This window comes from Argiope bruennichi, chromosome 11 (genome assembly GCF_947563725.1).
Source record: "Argiope bruennichi chromosome 11, qqArgBrue1.1, whole genome shotgun sequence".
NCBI lineage: Eukaryota > Metazoa > Arthropoda > Arachnida > Araneae > Araneidae > Argiope > Argiope bruennichi.
Window position 1 is genome coordinate 47,368,526 of NC_079161.1, and position 19,232 is coordinate 47,387,757.

General features: G+C 29.7%; 1 protein-coding gene across 6 annotated transcripts in view; it reads left to right on the plus strand.

Annotated features, from left to right (window-relative positions):
* Positions 1–8,406: 8,406 nt before the first annotated feature.
* The window catches only part of LOC129957083 (mothers against decapentaplegic homolog 4-like), a 35,144-nt gene continuing 24,318 nt past the window's right edge, over positions 8,407–19,232 (plus strand). For 3 of the 6 annotated variants that reach the window (XM_056069222.1, XM_056069226.1, XM_056069227.1), the window contains exons 1-2: positions 8,540–8,682; positions 14,433–14,729. In XM_056069222.1, the coding sequence (XP_055925197.1) occupies positions 14,493–14,729 (237 nt within the window). In that variant the 5' untranslated portion in view covers positions 8,540–8,682; positions 14,433–14,492. The other 3 variants (XM_056069223.1, XM_056069225.1, XM_056069224.1) reach the window with 3 other exon arrangements.

Below are 19,232 nucleotides of genomic sequence, written 5' to 3' on the forward strand. Positions count from 1 at the left end.
GTCTGAATTGTATTTTGGCAATATATATTATAAATGGCATAATCTTTTCTATAATTTCGTATCTTTTATGATATTTTGAGTAACTAACAAAAGTTATTGTTATTAAATTCTATTAATGCAGCAGGGTTTTGGTCCCTTATCTAGCGAGTAATTGAGTGCCCACTGTAATTAAGTGAGAGTTAAATATGATAATATTTTTAAGGATTGTTTAAAGTGATCTTCTTATAAATCTGAAATTTTGTTACTCATTTTATTTATAAGTAGTAATATTTTCGGAAGTTATTGCGAGAAAAAAAAATAACTAAATTAAATTAACAAAAATTAATTAAAATTTTAAAATTCTAATTAATTTTTTAAGTAATTGTTCTGAGCTGTAATTTTTCATCCTTCGAGGGATATACGTCCAAATTTGGCAGATGGCGGTCAAGCGGTCTGGTCTGAAAAGCCCAAACACACACACTCGCCTTTATTATTAATAAAAAAAATATATTCAATATATGATACATTGACTAAATATTTATTTTACTGAGATTTTTTAAATTCCAAATAACTTCACATTATATCATATGCGATTAATGAATACTGTAATAAAAGTATTGACGAATGTGTTTTCCCTGTTTGGGATACGAGCATAAATTCATTCAGACAGAGGAGCATCGTTCATGTCACATGAGCTAAAAGCATTTGTCAACTCTTTAGGTCTTTGCAACCAGCAACTACTGCGTACAACCCTAGAGGAAATGGCGGCGAAAGATATAATAATATTATATGGAAGATGGTACTTTTGACCTTAAAATCAAAAAGTATGGAGACAGAAAGATGGGAAGAAGTCCTACAGCCAGCACTTCACTCTATCAGATCCCTTCTGTGCACAGCTGCAAATGCTATCCTTCATGAATGCATGTTCAATCATCCTAGAGAACTTTTAATGGTCGTTCCGTGGTTATATGGTCAGTTTCTAATGAAAAATCATGTGCGGCATACCAAATATGATCCTGTTATGCAGGAAGTGGAATTAATTGAAGCTAATCCAGACTATGCACATGTAAAGCTGCCTGATGGACGGAATCAAATGTTTCTATTAGACATTTGACCCCGCAAAGACAACTTCATAGTAAGGCTCCACGGACAAACCCTACACCCACCGCAAGCTGATTCTGGAGAACAGCCATCAAAATATTCGTGATGTTCCTGAGAGAACGTTAGAGTTTTCGAAGACGAAAACCAAGGTACAGCGGTACCGCAATTAAATAATTCTGGCCTTCCTCCTGACGATTCTGGACAATCATCTACTCCAAACACTTCTGTTTCCGGTCGAAAGAGATTACCACCTGCATATCTTCATGACTATACTTATTGGATTGGCTTACGATTGGGGAGGGGTGAATGTAGTAATGCATATATTGTATTATTATCATTGTCGTGGCACTTATTTATGCAACGACGTTTGGCATCACTGTGTGTTGTTTGCGATAAGTTGTTAATGTTGCATTCTAGTTGATTAAAATCTAGTTACGGTTCTTACAATGTTAATCTTCTATTACACGGTAATTGTTCAATTGTGCTAAAGCTTTCCTTTTACACTGCTTTGAACCTTAAAAAATATTATATAATATTACCTACGTAAATAATGCAATTTGCTTTAGATAAGTAAAATAGTTTTGAAACTTTCTTTCTCCATGTTTTTATACATTTTTTTTTGTTTAGACAATTAACTCTTTTCCTGGTTTTCTTCTAAATCAGAATCGGATTCACAAGTTGCGAGTAGATGAATCCTATTAGAAAGTCTTATTTCCTATCGACTTAAAGTCTCTGGTTCTTAAAAGAGAATGCACTTCATTGTTTCTTTCTTTTCTTCAATAACGATATCAAAAGTTTAAAAAAAATTTATGGAGAAGATAAGTAATAAGACATCAGATATTGTGCAGTAGTTACGCTGAAAAACCAAAGCGAATAAATCACTTTTTTTTCTTCAGAAATTAACATTTAACATATGCTTTATGGAGATGGAGTAGGAGATGCGTCCTGTGGCCTCCACTTCTGTCTTTAATAGTAACCAGCCATAAGCCTCTATTTTTATACTTGTCGAAAATGGCTGGCAGAATTAATTTATTCCATAATTATTTCTAAATAAAGCATATATGGATAGGGTAATGATTACATATCACACATGTCGCAAAAAGTATAAAATGTTTTGCTAATGAATAAAACTCGTGAAAAAATTTATTATTTTGTATGCTTTAACACCTTTTATTATTGACGATATAATCTGGTCTTGAAACTACATTACCGATGGTTTTTTTTTTTTTTTTTTTTGAAGAGCAGCCTATCTCAACGGATTACAATCTCCGACGTCTATTCTTTAATTGATTAAAACTTCTTGCGTCCTGTGGCCGTCAGTTATTGATTTAACTTTATTATCGTGAATATTAAGAGCTATTTATTTACTAGAGATGTGTTAGGAAGGAATATGTTTATGAACATTTATCATCATATAGTGTAGTGCAACGAAGAAGCAAAAATAAACTCACTCGCAACTAAAAACATTTTATTATTGAACAAGTATACAGACGACAAATATATGTAGCCGGGACGAACACAGGACAGCACACAGCAGCGCACTACAACAAACAGTAATCATAATCAATAGTGATAACAGCCACTGCACACAAAGTGGCCAACCAGAATTCAGCAGGAGAGGGAATCTTCGCAGCTTCACTCTACGGTCTCTTCAAACGGCTACGATTCTCCAATGCCTCCTCGCTCCCGACACACTACTGCACGGCTGGCTACACCTCACAGGACTCGATGATGCTTCCACCATACACCCCAGGGTTTGGCACACAGCTCAGTTCAGCAATACCTTGGGCTCCACACAACGCTGGCACTTCGCCGGACTAATCCAACTCTTCTTCCGTTGCTTCGTTATCCTCTCGATGACTTAACACTTGTCTAAGACTCCAAATTCGGACACGATTCATTGAGGCTTGAAACTGCCGGCCTTTTATAGTTCTCGGGAGGTGGGCCAAGAAGATTCTGGACCAATCAAGCTTATCTGAGTTCCTATTGGATGGACTGCTAAAATTCTGGAAGTTTCCAGTGATATTTATTTGGTCTCTAAAGTCGCCAAATGGTCGCCAAGCTCTGAGATCACTAACGCGGTACCCGATCAACACCCAACAGAGCTGAACCAGAACCATCTTTCCAGTAATTGAACTAATCGTGCTGGGAAGCAACATTCCAAATTTGTAACAATATATATATATATATATATATATATATATATATATATATATATATATATATATTATGTGTGTGTGTGTGTGTGTGTATCTGTATGTAACATATGGTGTGTTACATACAGATTGTTCACAGCTGTTCGGTTCAGCTGGTCAAGTTCAGGCGGCTGTCATTTTGTCATCGCTCATTTCAGCCTCACTCCTTTGACTTTCTTCATAAAATCTGAAAAGAGGTAGTTAGCCATCCGGAGAAGGGGGGGGGGGATTCCATTATTTCATTTCCTTACCAAGGCTTCCTTGTTGTAGTTGTGGCTCTTGGAAGGTGCATGCCGCAAGCGCTGCTCAATTAATCTTTAAGGGTTCGAGATCTCCTTTTCTTTTTTTTGGGGGGGGGGGGAGGAATTCAGAGGATCGTAGATCTGTTATGCTTTGATCGCAGGGGTTGAGTGACCGTCTATTTTATTAAAGAAATTAGTTGCTTGTTTTTGAAAGAATTCTATTGTAGAGGTGGGAATTTTTAAATCTTTACTGATATATTTATTTCTGATAGACCATGGGAAGTCTATTATTTGCCTTGCAAATATTATTGCAAGTATTTTGCAAATATTTTGTAGGACACACCCAGTATTTGATGTGTGTTTTGGCGGCTGCTTCCCACACTGGGGATGCATAGCTCTTGATGGTCTAAGTATTGCCTTGTAGAGAAGAAGCTTGTTTCTCAGAGTTTTGTTTCCAACCTAAGAGTGGGTATAATTTTGTTTTCGTGGCCAAAAATTTGTTTCTTACGTGCTGGATGTGGTCCTTATAAGTTAGTTTTTTTTAAATAGAGTATTAATCCAAAATACTTTGTATTATTGCTCCATTTAATTGGATTTCTATATAATTTTGGAGGTTGAGGAATTATTTTTCTTCTGGTGAAATATACTTCCTGCCATTTGTCTGCATTAACTTTTATTTTCTACATGATTACCAACTGCCCAGTTGGTCAAGGTATTCGTTTTGTTGTTCCATTACCATTTTGGATGCACCGGTGCTCATGACGGCAGTGACGTCAGCAAATAAACATATTTGAGTCTGGTAGTTCTTGGGGCTCGGAATGTCATTTGTGTAGATTTTGAACAGAACTGGTCCATCCTTTGATCCCTGCACTAATCGGGTATCGCTTAGCTTTCCAAAGAGAGTGGTCTTGCAACTTTGTGTTGAAAGTTTTAAAAGATCTTTCTATTTTCTATTCTATTTATAAACATTTAAATCTAAATTCTTTACTGTCAAGAATTTGTCTTAGCCTGATAATATATCCTTGATTTGTCTTTTGTAATTTCTGAGTAATAAACTTTGAACAATTTTTAGTTCCACTTCTTTTTTAAAAAATGGCATGCACAATTGGATGGAACGAAAAAATCAATTTTTGTTTTTTAATTTGTAATAGCGCGGAAAAATTGCCATTTGGTGCACATAAAATAAATTGCAAGTATGAAAATATTAGAGTTGGTCTTGAGGTGACACAAGGACGATAAAGTTTCATAAAATTAAAATTTTTGATATATTTTAAAGTTTTTTTTACGAAATAATCAACTTTTGATTTCAAATTTGTAATAGCGCTAAAAAGTTGTCTTTTGGTAGAGATAAGATAAATAAAGATTGTAACAAAGACTACATCTTGAAGTGCCGCAAGGGCTTTAAAGTTTCATAAATACATAGTTTTTGCAACTTTTTATTAAATAATTAAAAAATTAATAATTTTATTAGTAAGCTTTAAAATATTAACTTATCTAAGAGTAATAATTTATTTTTAAAAAGAACTATATTTATAAGATTCAAAATCAATAATATTTAAATAATATGTAAAAAAAGAACATATGTAATTTTTCAAAACACTGCCATAGTCATTTGTCAAAATGTATCATTTGGATAAAAAAAAGGGGGGGAGGAAAGAATAAAGCAGCACGACACGAATTAAAAAGCGACGTTAATTAATTATGCAAAAACAATAATTCCATTGAAAATACTAATTAAAATTTTAATATAAGAAATAAAATTATATAACTACGAAAATTTGGAGAAAATAATTCAAAATAATATCTTTAAAAAAATCAGAAGTTTTTAATAATTGATCGGCTAGCGTAACATTTACTAAACAATGGTTTTATCAACGTTATCGGCAGACATCCCGACATGGGCAGAACGGATGAAAATTGAACAAAAACGGTTTGTTTGGTACCTGACACGTGACCGTGAATTGACCCCATTATGAAATAAAATTTTTTAAATAGGCGTTATCAAATGAATAAAAGTATAAAAACAGTTTTACTATTGCACTATTACGACACTGTGTCGTCGCCGGAGCAGTTGTTTTTGAGGTAAGGCGGAGATTTGACTGCTCTGGTGACAAGGACAAAGCTGGTTTCAAATCAGTAGCTTTGCCGAGTTTGTTGGTGTCTTCGCTCTGCCTGTCTATTGTGCAACTGATTAATGAAACTGGTTTGTTAGTTTGTGTGCTTTGCTGTGAGTAAAAATAGCATAGTCTAAATTAGTGAGGACAAGACAAAAATCGGAGTGTTCTATTTTTGGGAAATTTCGTGATTTGCTTGAAGTTCAATCACTACTTACGAATCTAGTGCTACTGATATAATAGACATAACCCCAAAATGCTTGAAAGAAGGAACCTTCTGTAAGCGAAATATGTAACACTTTAGTTCCCATAATAGAGCAAATATGGTTAAGAGCTTCTATTTCCGTTGCTTCTAGCAAAAGAATTTCACAAATGATAAAAGCTTATCAAGCTAAATACAAGAATTTTTTAAAGTCTAAAAGCAGAAAATGTTCAGATAAGCTTGATTCCAACCTCACAGAATTTAGAGAAGAAGCTAGACGTTTATTTGATATTGCTGATTTGTATAAAAGAAAAAAAAGGGCCAGTTATGGAATAAAAAGTTCTAAACAATCAACGCTCTAACAGGAAAACGATTGTAGGTAATATTGATATTTCTACCACAAGCGTAGCGTTTTGAGGAAAAAAAGAAGCAAGAAAGCTTAAAGAACTATAGAGAATAGTTAAGTTTAATCAAGAAAGAACAAAAAATACTAATGAATCAGAAACGATTATTGGCAACAATGACAACACTGAAGAACAACAGTGTTCTTTACAAAAAGAGGCAAACCAACCAGATCCATCAAATAGACAAAAGATAAAACCAGGTGCATGTGTGATTTAATATTAAATTAAAACTTTCTTGTACTTATGGCTCCGAACTTTTTAACCTTATCTCCTATTCAAGCTATCTCTCTGACGTTACAGACCAGATTATTCAAAAAAAAAAAAAAAAAAAGGAAACTTAGCTGCTTTAAAAAAATATCGTTTTGTCGATGCTAAGTGATGAACGTAAAATTAAAAAACGGCGGCTTTAGCAAAGAGCAGAACAAGTAAAAAACAGAAAGTAAAGACAGCGTCAGGAAGTTTATAGTTACAAAGATAAACTTCGATGCAAAGGATTACATCAACATAATCTCATGGCTTGAAAATGACGTAACTGATTCCCCTTGCTAAAACATGCTTTCAGTGACTCTCTCAAAGACTTTATACAGAAGGTATCTGAAGCTGAACCAAATAGTATAGGGGACTCGGCTATCGACTTTCTCCGGCTTCCTTGTCACATGCAAGCAGTGAAAAGAGCTGTGAAACTAGTGGCCGAATCGGTACAAAATTTCTGTGGTATGGTACATAAGGCCAAAAATTAACTCACGTTTGAATATGCCAAAATTTAATTAAAAAAACAGTTAAATGTGGCAATGAAGTAGAAACAAACATTTTGCTGCTGTAACATTTGTAATCGCGAGTTCGCAAATTGTACAAACTAAGTCTATGACAAAGGATACCGACGTGCTCTGATTGGTTTAAGCCTTGGCATCTTTTTGGCAATGTTTTGCCAAAAAGATGCCATACCAAAATATATTTTTATAAAAATAAATAAAATCTGTAAATTTATCTCCTCCTCCCCCCCCCTATTTTTTACGGTTTACATGTAATATTAATTTCGAACATATATACAGTAGAAAAGACGAAATCCTGAAACCAAAATTCAGGAAATATAAAAATTACTATTTATTAAAAATATTTTTTTTGCGTGTTTCTTCTTAATATTATTTTGATATAACTAAAAAAATTAGCTACAAAATCACATATTCCGTTAAAGTTTGCATATTTATACGTTTTGGGCATTAAGTAATCATCTCTTCATATGTAGTTGATGGGAAAGTCACAAACGTTCAGCAACAAGTTTCAATGACTGCATAAATTATCTAGTAAAGGCACGAAAATCATAGAAAAATAAGAATTATTTAATTGCTGCATCATATGTTGAGTAATTACTTTCATATAGTTTTTATACTTCTGTGCATAAACAACATTAGTTACTTGTATTACTAGTATTATAAGTAATATTTTTTATTATTATTATTTATTAGTAATATTTAGAGAAAACAATTATATCAATAAAAATTAGATCGTGTTGATATTCACTCGTATCTTCCATAAAACTAATGAAAGGTACAAGATTTGAGCCAAATAAGCGAAAACTACACTATTATGAGTGCAAAACATTGCCAAAAAGATACCAAGGCTTAAACCAATCAGCCCGTCGGTATCCTTTGCCATTTGCGAACTCGCTTTGCAATCATTAAGGATACAGAAGTAAGAAACGCAAAATTTGATATAAAAAGTATTTTTTTATTATTATAATTATTATTCGTAATTAATAATTTTTCCAGTTGTAATGTTTATATATCTATTTAAAATCATCTTTTGTAACATTATATGAATGAAAAGTTCATAAAAATACTTGATCAAAGTTTATAATTTTGCAATTTTTTTTTACAAACTTTAAGCTTTTTGCGGCACCTCAAGAAAATGTAATATTGCAACCAAATTTTAAAAATATTTTTGAGCCTAAAGGGTAGCTTTTCCGCACTATTACCAAACTAAAATTCAAAAGAAAAAAAATTTAAGGTCATTTTCGTTTCACCCTAATGCACAATCTTTCTAAAATTCCAATTTCAGACACGTTTTTTAAAATTAATTATATATTATTATTTTGGAATTAAATATCACCTGTTTTTACTTTCAAATTAATATTTCAATGTAAATATTTTTTTCGAGTATTATGAAATGATGAAAATACTTCACATTTGTTTCAGGTTTGTCAATGAAAGCAAATTTGCTTTGTAAAGAAATAGGAAAACATGGCGAGAATACCAATATCATGTGACTTTACATAGTCTCGAATCCAAAGTATGGAAACATTCCATTCATAAATATTGCCCGTCTTATTACTTCGTCGGTTTATTGTACTATACTATATCCAGTTATGTGTATATTTAATGTAGTGTTTCACAAAAAAGCTGTGCGGTTTTAATTTTTCAGTGATTTAAAACTTTTTATTGTTGTGTGAGTTTTATTATTATTCATATATATGTTAACATCTTACTAATCTTGCGGTATCATTTATTGTCTATATATTCATGTTTATGTTTATGCGCCGAAGGAAAAAAATCTTGTTACAAAATAATAAATATTCGACTAGACATATAGAACTATTCATTTCTTCGCATTTATATATTGGCCTGAAAACAAGAATGAATAATATATAATTTATTTATAGTTAAATTTGTATTTCATATGTTGTATTTGAAGTAGACAAAGTTTTCCTTCGATTTTACTTTTATTAAATATTGTCTAATGCAATTTTTGTTTGTGACAGTGCTGAAATTGCTTTTCTTTTTGTAAAGATTCGCTGAAGGTATTTCATTATTTCCACATGCATTGGTGTAGACACTAAAAATGTCAATTCCAGTACGGGAAAACCTACATTAAAACGTAGGTATGTTTAGATCAACAATTGTGCACGTTTTCTAACCTTAAAACAGTTGAAAAATAACCGTCTTTTTTAGGATTTGTTATCATTAAGGTCTATTTATGGCACATTAATCATAGATTCATTACTATAAAAGTTGTTTAAACACATGTTAAGCTATGAGAAATTTTTATATATTCACTTTTGCATAGTTTGCACTTTTTCAATATTTGAAATTAGTTGATGATTACTTTTTTTTTTAAAGATAAAGAATATTATTAAAGAAGAAAAGTGTGTTATTGGAAATTTAGTTTAAAAGATACTGAATATGAGTATTTTTTAATGGTGATTTTAAATGCATATTTCTATCATGTGCTTTTTTTTTTTTTTTTTTGCTAATGCTTTTGCATATGCTTTTGCTACTAACAATTTTAAATATGTGAAGAATTTCCTTTCAGTGTCACAGTGAGACATTTTGTCTTATCTGGTGTAAAATATGGTTTTTATATTTTGAGATTAAACATTATTTAAATGTAAAATTAAAATTTTATCTTCAAAGATAATTATTTTAAATGTAACCATTTTTATAGTGGCATATTTGTATTTTTTTATTATTATTGGGAAGCATATCAAATTACATATCATACATATAATTGTAACTTTTTAATTATATTACTATTAGCTTTTAGAATCTGTGTACTTACTGTTCTCGTCCTTCTTTTCAAATTATAATCTTATATGCCATCTTGTAAATGTAATCTAGTATTAATTCTTTATTTCTCTAACTGAATGAAAAAATGTTATATACTTATTGTTATTGTTTAGAGTTAGCTTAGAGTTTTTAAAAATTTTCAAGCTGCTGTTTAAATAAGATTCAAGATCTGTAGAAATTATTCTACTATGAAAGATATATTAATAATGAAATATTTTTGACTGTAAATGAGTGTTTACTTTTTATAATTTGCTTAAATCCAGCTAAATTTAAAAAATTGAATGAGCTAGAAAATTTTCTAAAAGTATTTGTATTTTTTAAAAAATAGCTATTAAATAAAACCTGCTACAAGAGTGCATAGCATAAAATAGAGAAAACAAAGAAGATATTAATTATGACAGGTTAAGCATATTAATATGTATTTATATCATGCTTTGATTACAGAAGATAGAAAAGAAATAACATTACTGACACTGCTTTTTAAATGTCGGATTAGTGGCCTCATTATTTTTGACTGATTATTTTACTAGTTGATTTTCATTTATAAATTAAATATCCTATTTTAAATTGCCCTTTTTCATTTATCCATTCATTAAAAAAAAAAAAAAAAAGAAACATTTGAGTCAGAATAATTTTAATCCTTCAGAAAATTTTTTTAATTTGAGGACAGAAAAATTATTGCTGTATAGAAATTGATTTGAAACTCAAAAAAATTTTTTTAGCATTGTTATATAGTTTTTAAGTAGGAAGATATAATAATTGTCAATTTAATTTTGTATGGATGTAACATAGCTGTATAAATTGCATTTTTCTCTTTTAAGATAATTCATTTTACCTTATTCTGTCAACTGGAAAGTTTGATGTTATTTGTAAAGTGCATCCATTATAATTTTTTTAAATATGAGTTATAACTGAGTTGATGCATTTATGGTTGAAAATAACTATTGCACTCTTTTCGATCATTTAAAAAAAACCCCTTCAAATTTAAAGTTTTTTTTTTTTTTTCTGTTTAACTGCAAAGGGGTTATTACTGCAGTGTCTAAGCATATGGGTGAAGCAAATGATAATTATTAGAACAGTACTGAGACAGGAACTATAATTGATTCCTAATGATCATGGTGCAATACCTCATGGGAGAAGTATGTTCCATTATGGATGTGTAGGTAATGCAATGCCTTTTTTTACTCACCAGAAAGCAAAAGGCATGCACTGTACTAGATGTTTTTCATTCCCATGCAAGGGGTACCTGTGTATGAAGGTAATATTTTCTGTAAAAAGAAGTCACAGCCTTTTTTAAATCAGTATGGTTTGCAATGATTTGAATTTTTTTTTTTTTTTTTTTTTTAACAAAGCAAATTTATATTCAGTAATGCAATAACATTGTCAGCCTAATCAAATGCTGTAATTGATATGTGATTTCTATGATGCTTAAGACAAAAGTATTAGTTATATTTTCAATATGGGTGGCACAGTTGCTCTATCAGTTGATTTTTACCTTTCTTATTTTTGGTTGCTATAATTGTTATTCTGGTAATTTTTAGGAATATCTTTTTCTTATTAGAATGTATTTGCCCATATTCGATTTAGTTAGCTAATTGCTTAGTTATATAATTTTACAAAATTATATAACTGTGATGATATAATTTCGTAAAACTGCAATTTTTTAATGTAGTAGTATTTTTTTAGTAATTTATATGTACATGCATGTGTGTTGGTTTTGGTGATTTGATTGTCTCTTTAATATTTACAGATTTGTTTAAGGGTTGTTTGAAAAGGATATACAGCGGCTGCTTTTAATTTGATAAAATATCTTTTGTAAAATATTGATTGGTTTCTGTATTATTTTTTTTCACTTTGTTATTGCCATTATCCATGCATTTGTTATGTCGTTATATAAGCTTCAGTATCTCAGATTTATAAAATTGTCTTTTATTGCCTCAATCAAATAATGATTTCATTTAAAAAAGATTTGCCTTTTACATTTCCAGTATTCTTGTATTTCTAAACCTATAACCATAAACAATGGTCTTATTTTCCAGATTTATTTAAGTTTTCATATTAAGCATTTGTCTTTTGTATTAAAAGAAAATTTAATGGCAGCGTTCACTTCAGTGAAATTTAGAATTGGCACTATTATTATAAACAATTTGTGCTCAGATTAGGATGCAACATGAGGATTACTAATACATGCCCACCAATAACTACAGAATTTTCAAAGTTGCCACAGAAATTAGGTGAAAACTACTTAGTTATTGATATAAGATGAATAACTATGGAAAATTGCAAAAACTGCTTATAATTATCCTCTTCCCAAATCCTGGATCACAGCAATGCTGAAATGAGCTAATTTTTAGCATGGTTAGAAAAAAATGGAATCTTGTTCCAGCTTGAATACAAAAACACTGGAGACACTCACTCTTACAAAAATGAATATGGGAGTTGGTTATGACGTTAGACTGAACAATGATGATTTTAGAAATTACAAAAGTGCTTGCTACTTAATGAAACGAAATTGTAAATTTCTAACAAATAGTGTTAATTTGTTTGTTCAACAATATCGTGTTGTGTGTTTCTTAAAATAATCAGGGGTGTTTGTGCTCCGGGGATTTTGAACTTCGATACCCGGAAATTCCGGGGATCGTCGTTCAAAAGGAAGTAGGAATAATAATGAATTATTTATTTTGATCTGGGTAATTTTGTTTGCTTTTAAAGCAGAAAACGCAAGGCCAGTGTGTGTGGTGAAAACTTTTCCTTTCTTTCTCCAAAGGCAGTGATAATGCGTGAAAAGGGGGAAAAAACTTCTTTTTTGTTCTTTCCTTATTGCGAGTTATGACACATTCCCCCGGTTCTCGGACATTCTCTTCTGGATTCTTTTCGGCAAGTAGGCGCGGCAGAAAAAAAAAGGTGGAGACTTCGTACGACCAGATGTGCAATAACGTGACTCTGGGTTCAAAGATCTTATCTCTCCTGGCGTGGCGCCAATAAGTAGAGAAGGGGGATTTTTCGCCGTATTAGCTATTTGTCATTGATCGCTTCGGAACTTTTTTTTCTTCGCTGTGTAAAATTTTCGTTTCATTTATTGATGCACGTGTAAATTTTTCGTTTCGCTTATTGAAATATTTTTTTATTTATGTACGCAAGAGAATTTCATTTAGAAATTTCAGCATATGAAACAGAAATTACCCCTTAAAAATTCATATCTAATTAGTTTTACAGCATTAGATCCAGAGCTAAGAGGTAAAACCAGTACAATATTAGCTTTTGAAAAATTATCATCTTTTATGCCCCATATTTTTAGTGATAATGAAAATTCAAAAGTAGAAGCTGAAATAAGGTTATACCAGAGTGATATTGATATCACCAAAGAAATGCTCTACACATCTGATGAAAGTGGAAATCAAGTCAAGTGTACAATTGATAAATATTGGTCTAAAGTTTTTAATTTAAAAGATGATTTCACAAATGATTATAAGTATCCTACATTGGCTAAATTGGTCAAAGCCTGCCTTAGCTGCTTCCATGGCCCATTAGTGGAAAGTGCATTCAACTTAATGGATACACTTGTCACTGACTATAGAACCTCTCTTAAGATTGATTCCCTAGATGCAGTGCAGACTATTAAATATGATTTAATGGCTTCTAAAGAAACCTCATGTGAAAAATATGGCTCAAAAAATCCAATGACTGATCCAATTCACAAAGATCTCATACTGAATATGAACAGAAGTTGGAAAACATATCAAGAGGACTTAAAAACATGTATTTCAGATGAGTCACCTATAAAAGTCTCTGAAAAACCTTCTACATTAGCAGAGAAGCAAACTGCTTCTACCTCTGCATGTGCAGTTCTCGAGGAAATTTCTTCAACTGTAAATGAGGAAAATAAAAGTCAACCTTCCTGCAATTATGAAGTTCACCACAAAAGAAAGACAAGCCCACAAACATCAGAAAATAAAAAAAAAGCAGCAGAAATTAGATAATTTTTTTTAAAAGAATTAATTCAGGTAATTTAAAAGATTTGCATAAAATGTAGTAGCTTATATGTTTGAAAATTTATGGTTATTAATTTTGCAAAAAAAGTAATTCATTGAACTTTTATAATTAGGTCATTCAATACTTCATAATTGTAATTTTTCATTTCTCCCCCCCCCCTTCTCGAAACTCCAAAATGCCGGTAGTAAGTCCGTAAAAGTTTCCGGGGATTTTTTGGGGTCCCACAAACACCCCTGAATAATTATTTCACTTATATCTTTAATCAACAATAAATGTCTGTCAAATCATTTTAAACAATGTTTAAAAATATATATTTTAACTAGTTAAAATTTTTTGAAAATGTATATTCCTCAATAATTTGTTGGTATAATGTGATATAATATTATATGTAATATATCAGTAAGAAATTCTACTAATGACTGGGTAGTCAATGTTGGAGGGTATACTAATAAAAGTGAGAAAAAATGGAATGCAATAAAATCAGAACTATTATATTCAACAAGTTTATCATGACATTACTTTTCTGAACATTCACTATATATTTTCTTTTTGAACAGGTCTGGTATATGTAACTTACATTTTGAGTTTTTTAGAACTTATCCTTTTACTTATTTTTTAATTCATTTGTCTTTCTTTTAGGCTAACTGAAGCATTACTAATCTTGAAAAGAGACCTAAATTCTGATGTAATGTAAGAAGCATGACGACAAATGCTCCCACTTCAGCAGATGCTTGTTTGAGCATTGTGCACAGTTTGATGTGCCACAGACAAGGTGGCGAGTCTGAAAATTTTTCTAAAAGAGCTATTGAAAGTTTAGTGAAAAAACTGAAAGAGAAAAGAGATGAACTTGATAGTCTTATTACTGCTATAACTACTAATGGTGCCCACCCAAGTAAATGTGTTACAATTCAGAGGACTTTAGATGGAAGATTACAGGTAGAGTATTTTTTATGTATTATACTATACTACAGATTGTTTTATGTATATATTCATATATACGTAACTTACTGTATAAAATGTATATATTTATATATACATAATTTACTGTATAAAATGTTATGCAGTAAGTTGCAAACTTTTAGAGTAAATTTAAACTCTTTAAAACCTAATTCAAAATAATATTATTGAAGTGTTTTTAATAATTGAGCATATTAAAATATTCATTTGGCTTACTACATTTATAGACAAAGAAAAAACAAAACTAAATACTAATACTCTGAATGCCATTTAGTCACTACTGTTAAGTGCTCGATATATATATATATAATAAAATACCTACATAGAATTGGATACACAATAATGCAATTTAGAAATTTGAATCTTATTCTTACATTCAATGTCATTTTGTATTACTGAAAATGAATATTACAATATATTGATATCTTTGAAAGTGCTGAAATATATATATTTTATAAAGTTATATGGTACTTGTTAATTAATGATGAAAGAACCAAAACTTGCCAAATGTATCATCAAAACAATTCAACCAAATGTTTGATAATGGATTCTAAAACCCTCTGTGCTTTTGCACATGCATTAGGATGGTTTTAATTTTTCAAAATAGGGGTGAGAGGAAAGATGAAAGGAGGGTATTTTACATTTAACAGTAAAGTAAACTCGGATTGCTCAGTTTTATGAAATGTAAACGTTGCTGATAATTAGTAGTACTGATGGAAAAAAGGTATTAATGCACAATGAAATACTTCATAGCAATTTGTATTTAATGTAAGGGGCATAAATATTGAATTAGGAAGAATAAATTAAACATTTTTCTGTTAAAATTTAGTAATTACTTTTTTACAAAACAATAGTGACTTTTTTTATATATATTATTGAATTTTTGTGACAATATTTTAAGATTTACAACAATAGATAATCAACAGTTTATTCTATTTAAAACATTTTATTTTCATTTAAGGAATTGCTCTAAATTTGGAACATCTTAAAGATATTATAAATATTACTTTAAAAATATGTGATATTTTATTATTAATGATTTTTCTGCTTAAGAATAATATTCTTAAATATATTACATGAAATAATTAGTAAAATTTTACCTTTAAATATCGTCTTTCCCACTTTCCGCTGAGAGGATGGCTTCGCTATTATACTCGCTATCACTTAAAGAAATTTGAAGGGTTTCACATATCTCTTCAATAATAATGTCCTTTTTCCAATATTTCTTTTCAAGTTTTTAATCATGCTTATTATGAGACTTCCACCTGTCATTGGATGTTTTATTTATAGCTTCTTCTGTTTCTGGGAGTAATTTATTTATTTCCTTGTCGGCTGTGGGGTTGGTATCTCCACTTCGTCTTTTTATATCAGCCCAAATGTATTTGTTTGTATGGGTTCCACGATGATATAGTGGAAAGTACAGCACTTGAAAACCGTGTTCTTGGAACATAATTATACATCTTAAATTTGGGAGCATTATATTTTACTATTTGTAATAATTCTGTTTTTAAAGAATCAGATGAATGAATGATAGAATTTGCTGCCAGCCAATCTAAAATGTTCTTTTTGAGGTTATTAAAATGTGGAACTTCATTAACCTGTGCAGTATGGTGCATTATCAATTACCGTCACAGCATTTTATGGCAAATTAGGAATCAATTTTTCTTTCGCCCACTTCTCAAAAATTTACAAATTCATCTGTCCATAGTAGTCTCCTTTCATATTACTGGCTTTATAGATAAGATTTGCTTTATGCGAAAATCCTATGTAGCCCCCAGCACAATAGTGCGACTTGAAGCAATTCCGGTTTGGAGTGTGCCATCTACATTGTTTGACTGCCAATATTTATTAAAAGCCAGGTTACTGTTGAGTTAAGTTTCATCAATATAAATTATTGGTCTATTTTCTGTTCAATATCTTTTTATGATTCTCAAAATCTGAATTCTCTTTAAAATTATGTCCTTTTGGTCAGCAAATATTTCCCATTTATTCTGACATCTTTTCCATTTAAAGACAAATTTAAATAGAATTTTCCTTAAAGTTTCCTTATACCACTTAAAGTTCATTGTTTCTTTTAAAACTGGAAGTAGTTTATTCAAAGAAGGGATTTTTCTTTCCTTGACATAAGTCATGCACAGTTCATTTATGATACTACAATTGATGTTTCTTCAAGAACATCAATTGAATTAAGAACATCATTTAATGAGATGGAAGTGTCGAAAAGTGGTAGTTTCAGGATACTGAAACAATCTATATGAGTGTGCTTTTAACATGAGAAGAACAGAGGCATCTGTTTACACTGCTTATACAGAGTGTATGCTAGGAAAATCCTATTTTCGACAATAAAATTGTCACCAACGAATCACCAATCCTTCATTGTTAATTAATAAGTACCAGATATACTATAGAACAGCAGTCATGTAATAGTAAAAAATATTATGTTAGAGAATTGTAATAATATGTGATAAATTTAGTTACCAGATGTTTTGGGAAATTAGAATTTGTATGTAAAATGTCCAAGGCAGGAAATCATGTTTTTGTTGAAGACCTTATATTATTTACATAATTTAAAAAAACATAATTTGTGGCTTTTAGAAATCACCTATGAAAATATAACTTAGTGAATAAAAAAAATGAATGACAAAAAATAAAGTTTTAAAGCAATAACATCACAAACTTGATAAATGCTTTAATCAGTAAGTTGACTAAAGCATTTTGAGTAATATAATTAATGAATATGGCATAGTAATATTAAAAGTAAAATAGCAAATGACACAGATATGAAACAATAATGTTTCAAATTGATGTGATGAAAATAAGTATTATCTATGTAATATGCTGTGCTCTAATATTAATGTAAAAGATTTTTTTTTTTTTTTTGTCTGTTAAAAATCAATTAACATTCGTGTTTGTTCACTGAGCATCATGTAGAATTGTTTATATTATCCAAGGTATTATTGTATGTTTGTAAAATATTGTATCCTGCATTTTGTATTTTACAATGCATTATCTACTTGATATCTATTTATCATTGTTTTACTTATAAAATAAAATAGTTGTGGCAATTTTATGGATATTATGTGAGCAGGAAATAATATTTATTTATTTAAAATCAATTTAAAGTAAATGAAATTAAAAATGATGAATGTGTAATTTTAAAAAACTGGAATGAAAAAAAAACACCCTTTTTTCTGTTGCAGATTTTTTAAGTAGTTAAATATCAATAAATATAATATTAACATATTGACACACAACTATTATCTAATTACCTACCTATTATTTAATTATACACAAACTTCTATTTGACATCTTCTTTATTATAATATATTAAAGCAAAAGCAAAATGTTTTGCAAATCTGTTCTGAAATATTCTTATTTTGCTAATAAGAAGTATATTTGACTGCAACCAGGAAATTTAGACATTTTAGGTCAAAAATTATGATTTTAAGAATGCAGAAATATTTTGCTTGCTTACAATATTCTTCCGTACATTGATTCTTGGCTATAATTTTCTCAGTCAATTTTTTGTTTTTTGCATGCATCATTATGTTTTAATTTTGTTATTTTTAAAATTTCACCAGTCATGTTTTGCTTGGTATCAGACAGTTGCATTGCATATCAGAACTAGAAACAATTTGTGAAAGTCGATATTAGCAGTTTGACTTTACATTGTTGTGTATAATTGTATGTGCATATGTATTTTTTTATATTTGTAATTCATAATACATATTTTAAAGATAAATAGAAGAGTATCAAGCCGCATAATATGAACAATAAATGTAATTTTATAGTTATTGTGATTTATTACATATTTGTTCATACATGAAAAAAATGTAATTAAAATGTTTATCAGAAAAAAATTTTAATGCAGTGTAACTTTCTGAAAATAATTCTATTTAAATAAAATTCTTTTATTATGCCCATCGAACCATTCAATAACTATAATTATAATGGATATAAGGATATGAAATAACTTTCTTTTCTGTAGATGACAAATATTATTACATTTTGTAGCAGATTTTAAAGAATCGTAATTTAAAAAATATTAAGCGAATTTTAGTGAATGAATTGCAAAACTATAATTTCAATTGTTATTTTAGAAATATTTTTAGTAATCCTCATAGTACTATTAAAATCCATAATGCGTATCTTTGATATTCATTTTTATATGATATTGCAGTGTTTCTTATGGTTTCACTGGTATTTTATAGCAATAATAGCTCTGAATAAAATGCCATTTTTTACTGCTAAAATACAAAGCTTCTGATATAGACAGTTCTCTAAGAATGTAATTATTTAAATTTGTGCAGGGATTTTAAAAAACCCTAGCAATTTTTAATCAAATGTTTTATAATATAAAGAGCCAAAAATTAAAAGAAATCACCTTCAAAATATTTCTTTTAACATTTCATAATTAAATGTAGATTTCTTCAGAAGAAAAAAAAAAGTTTATTTTATTTATATTTTAATTTTGAAATAATT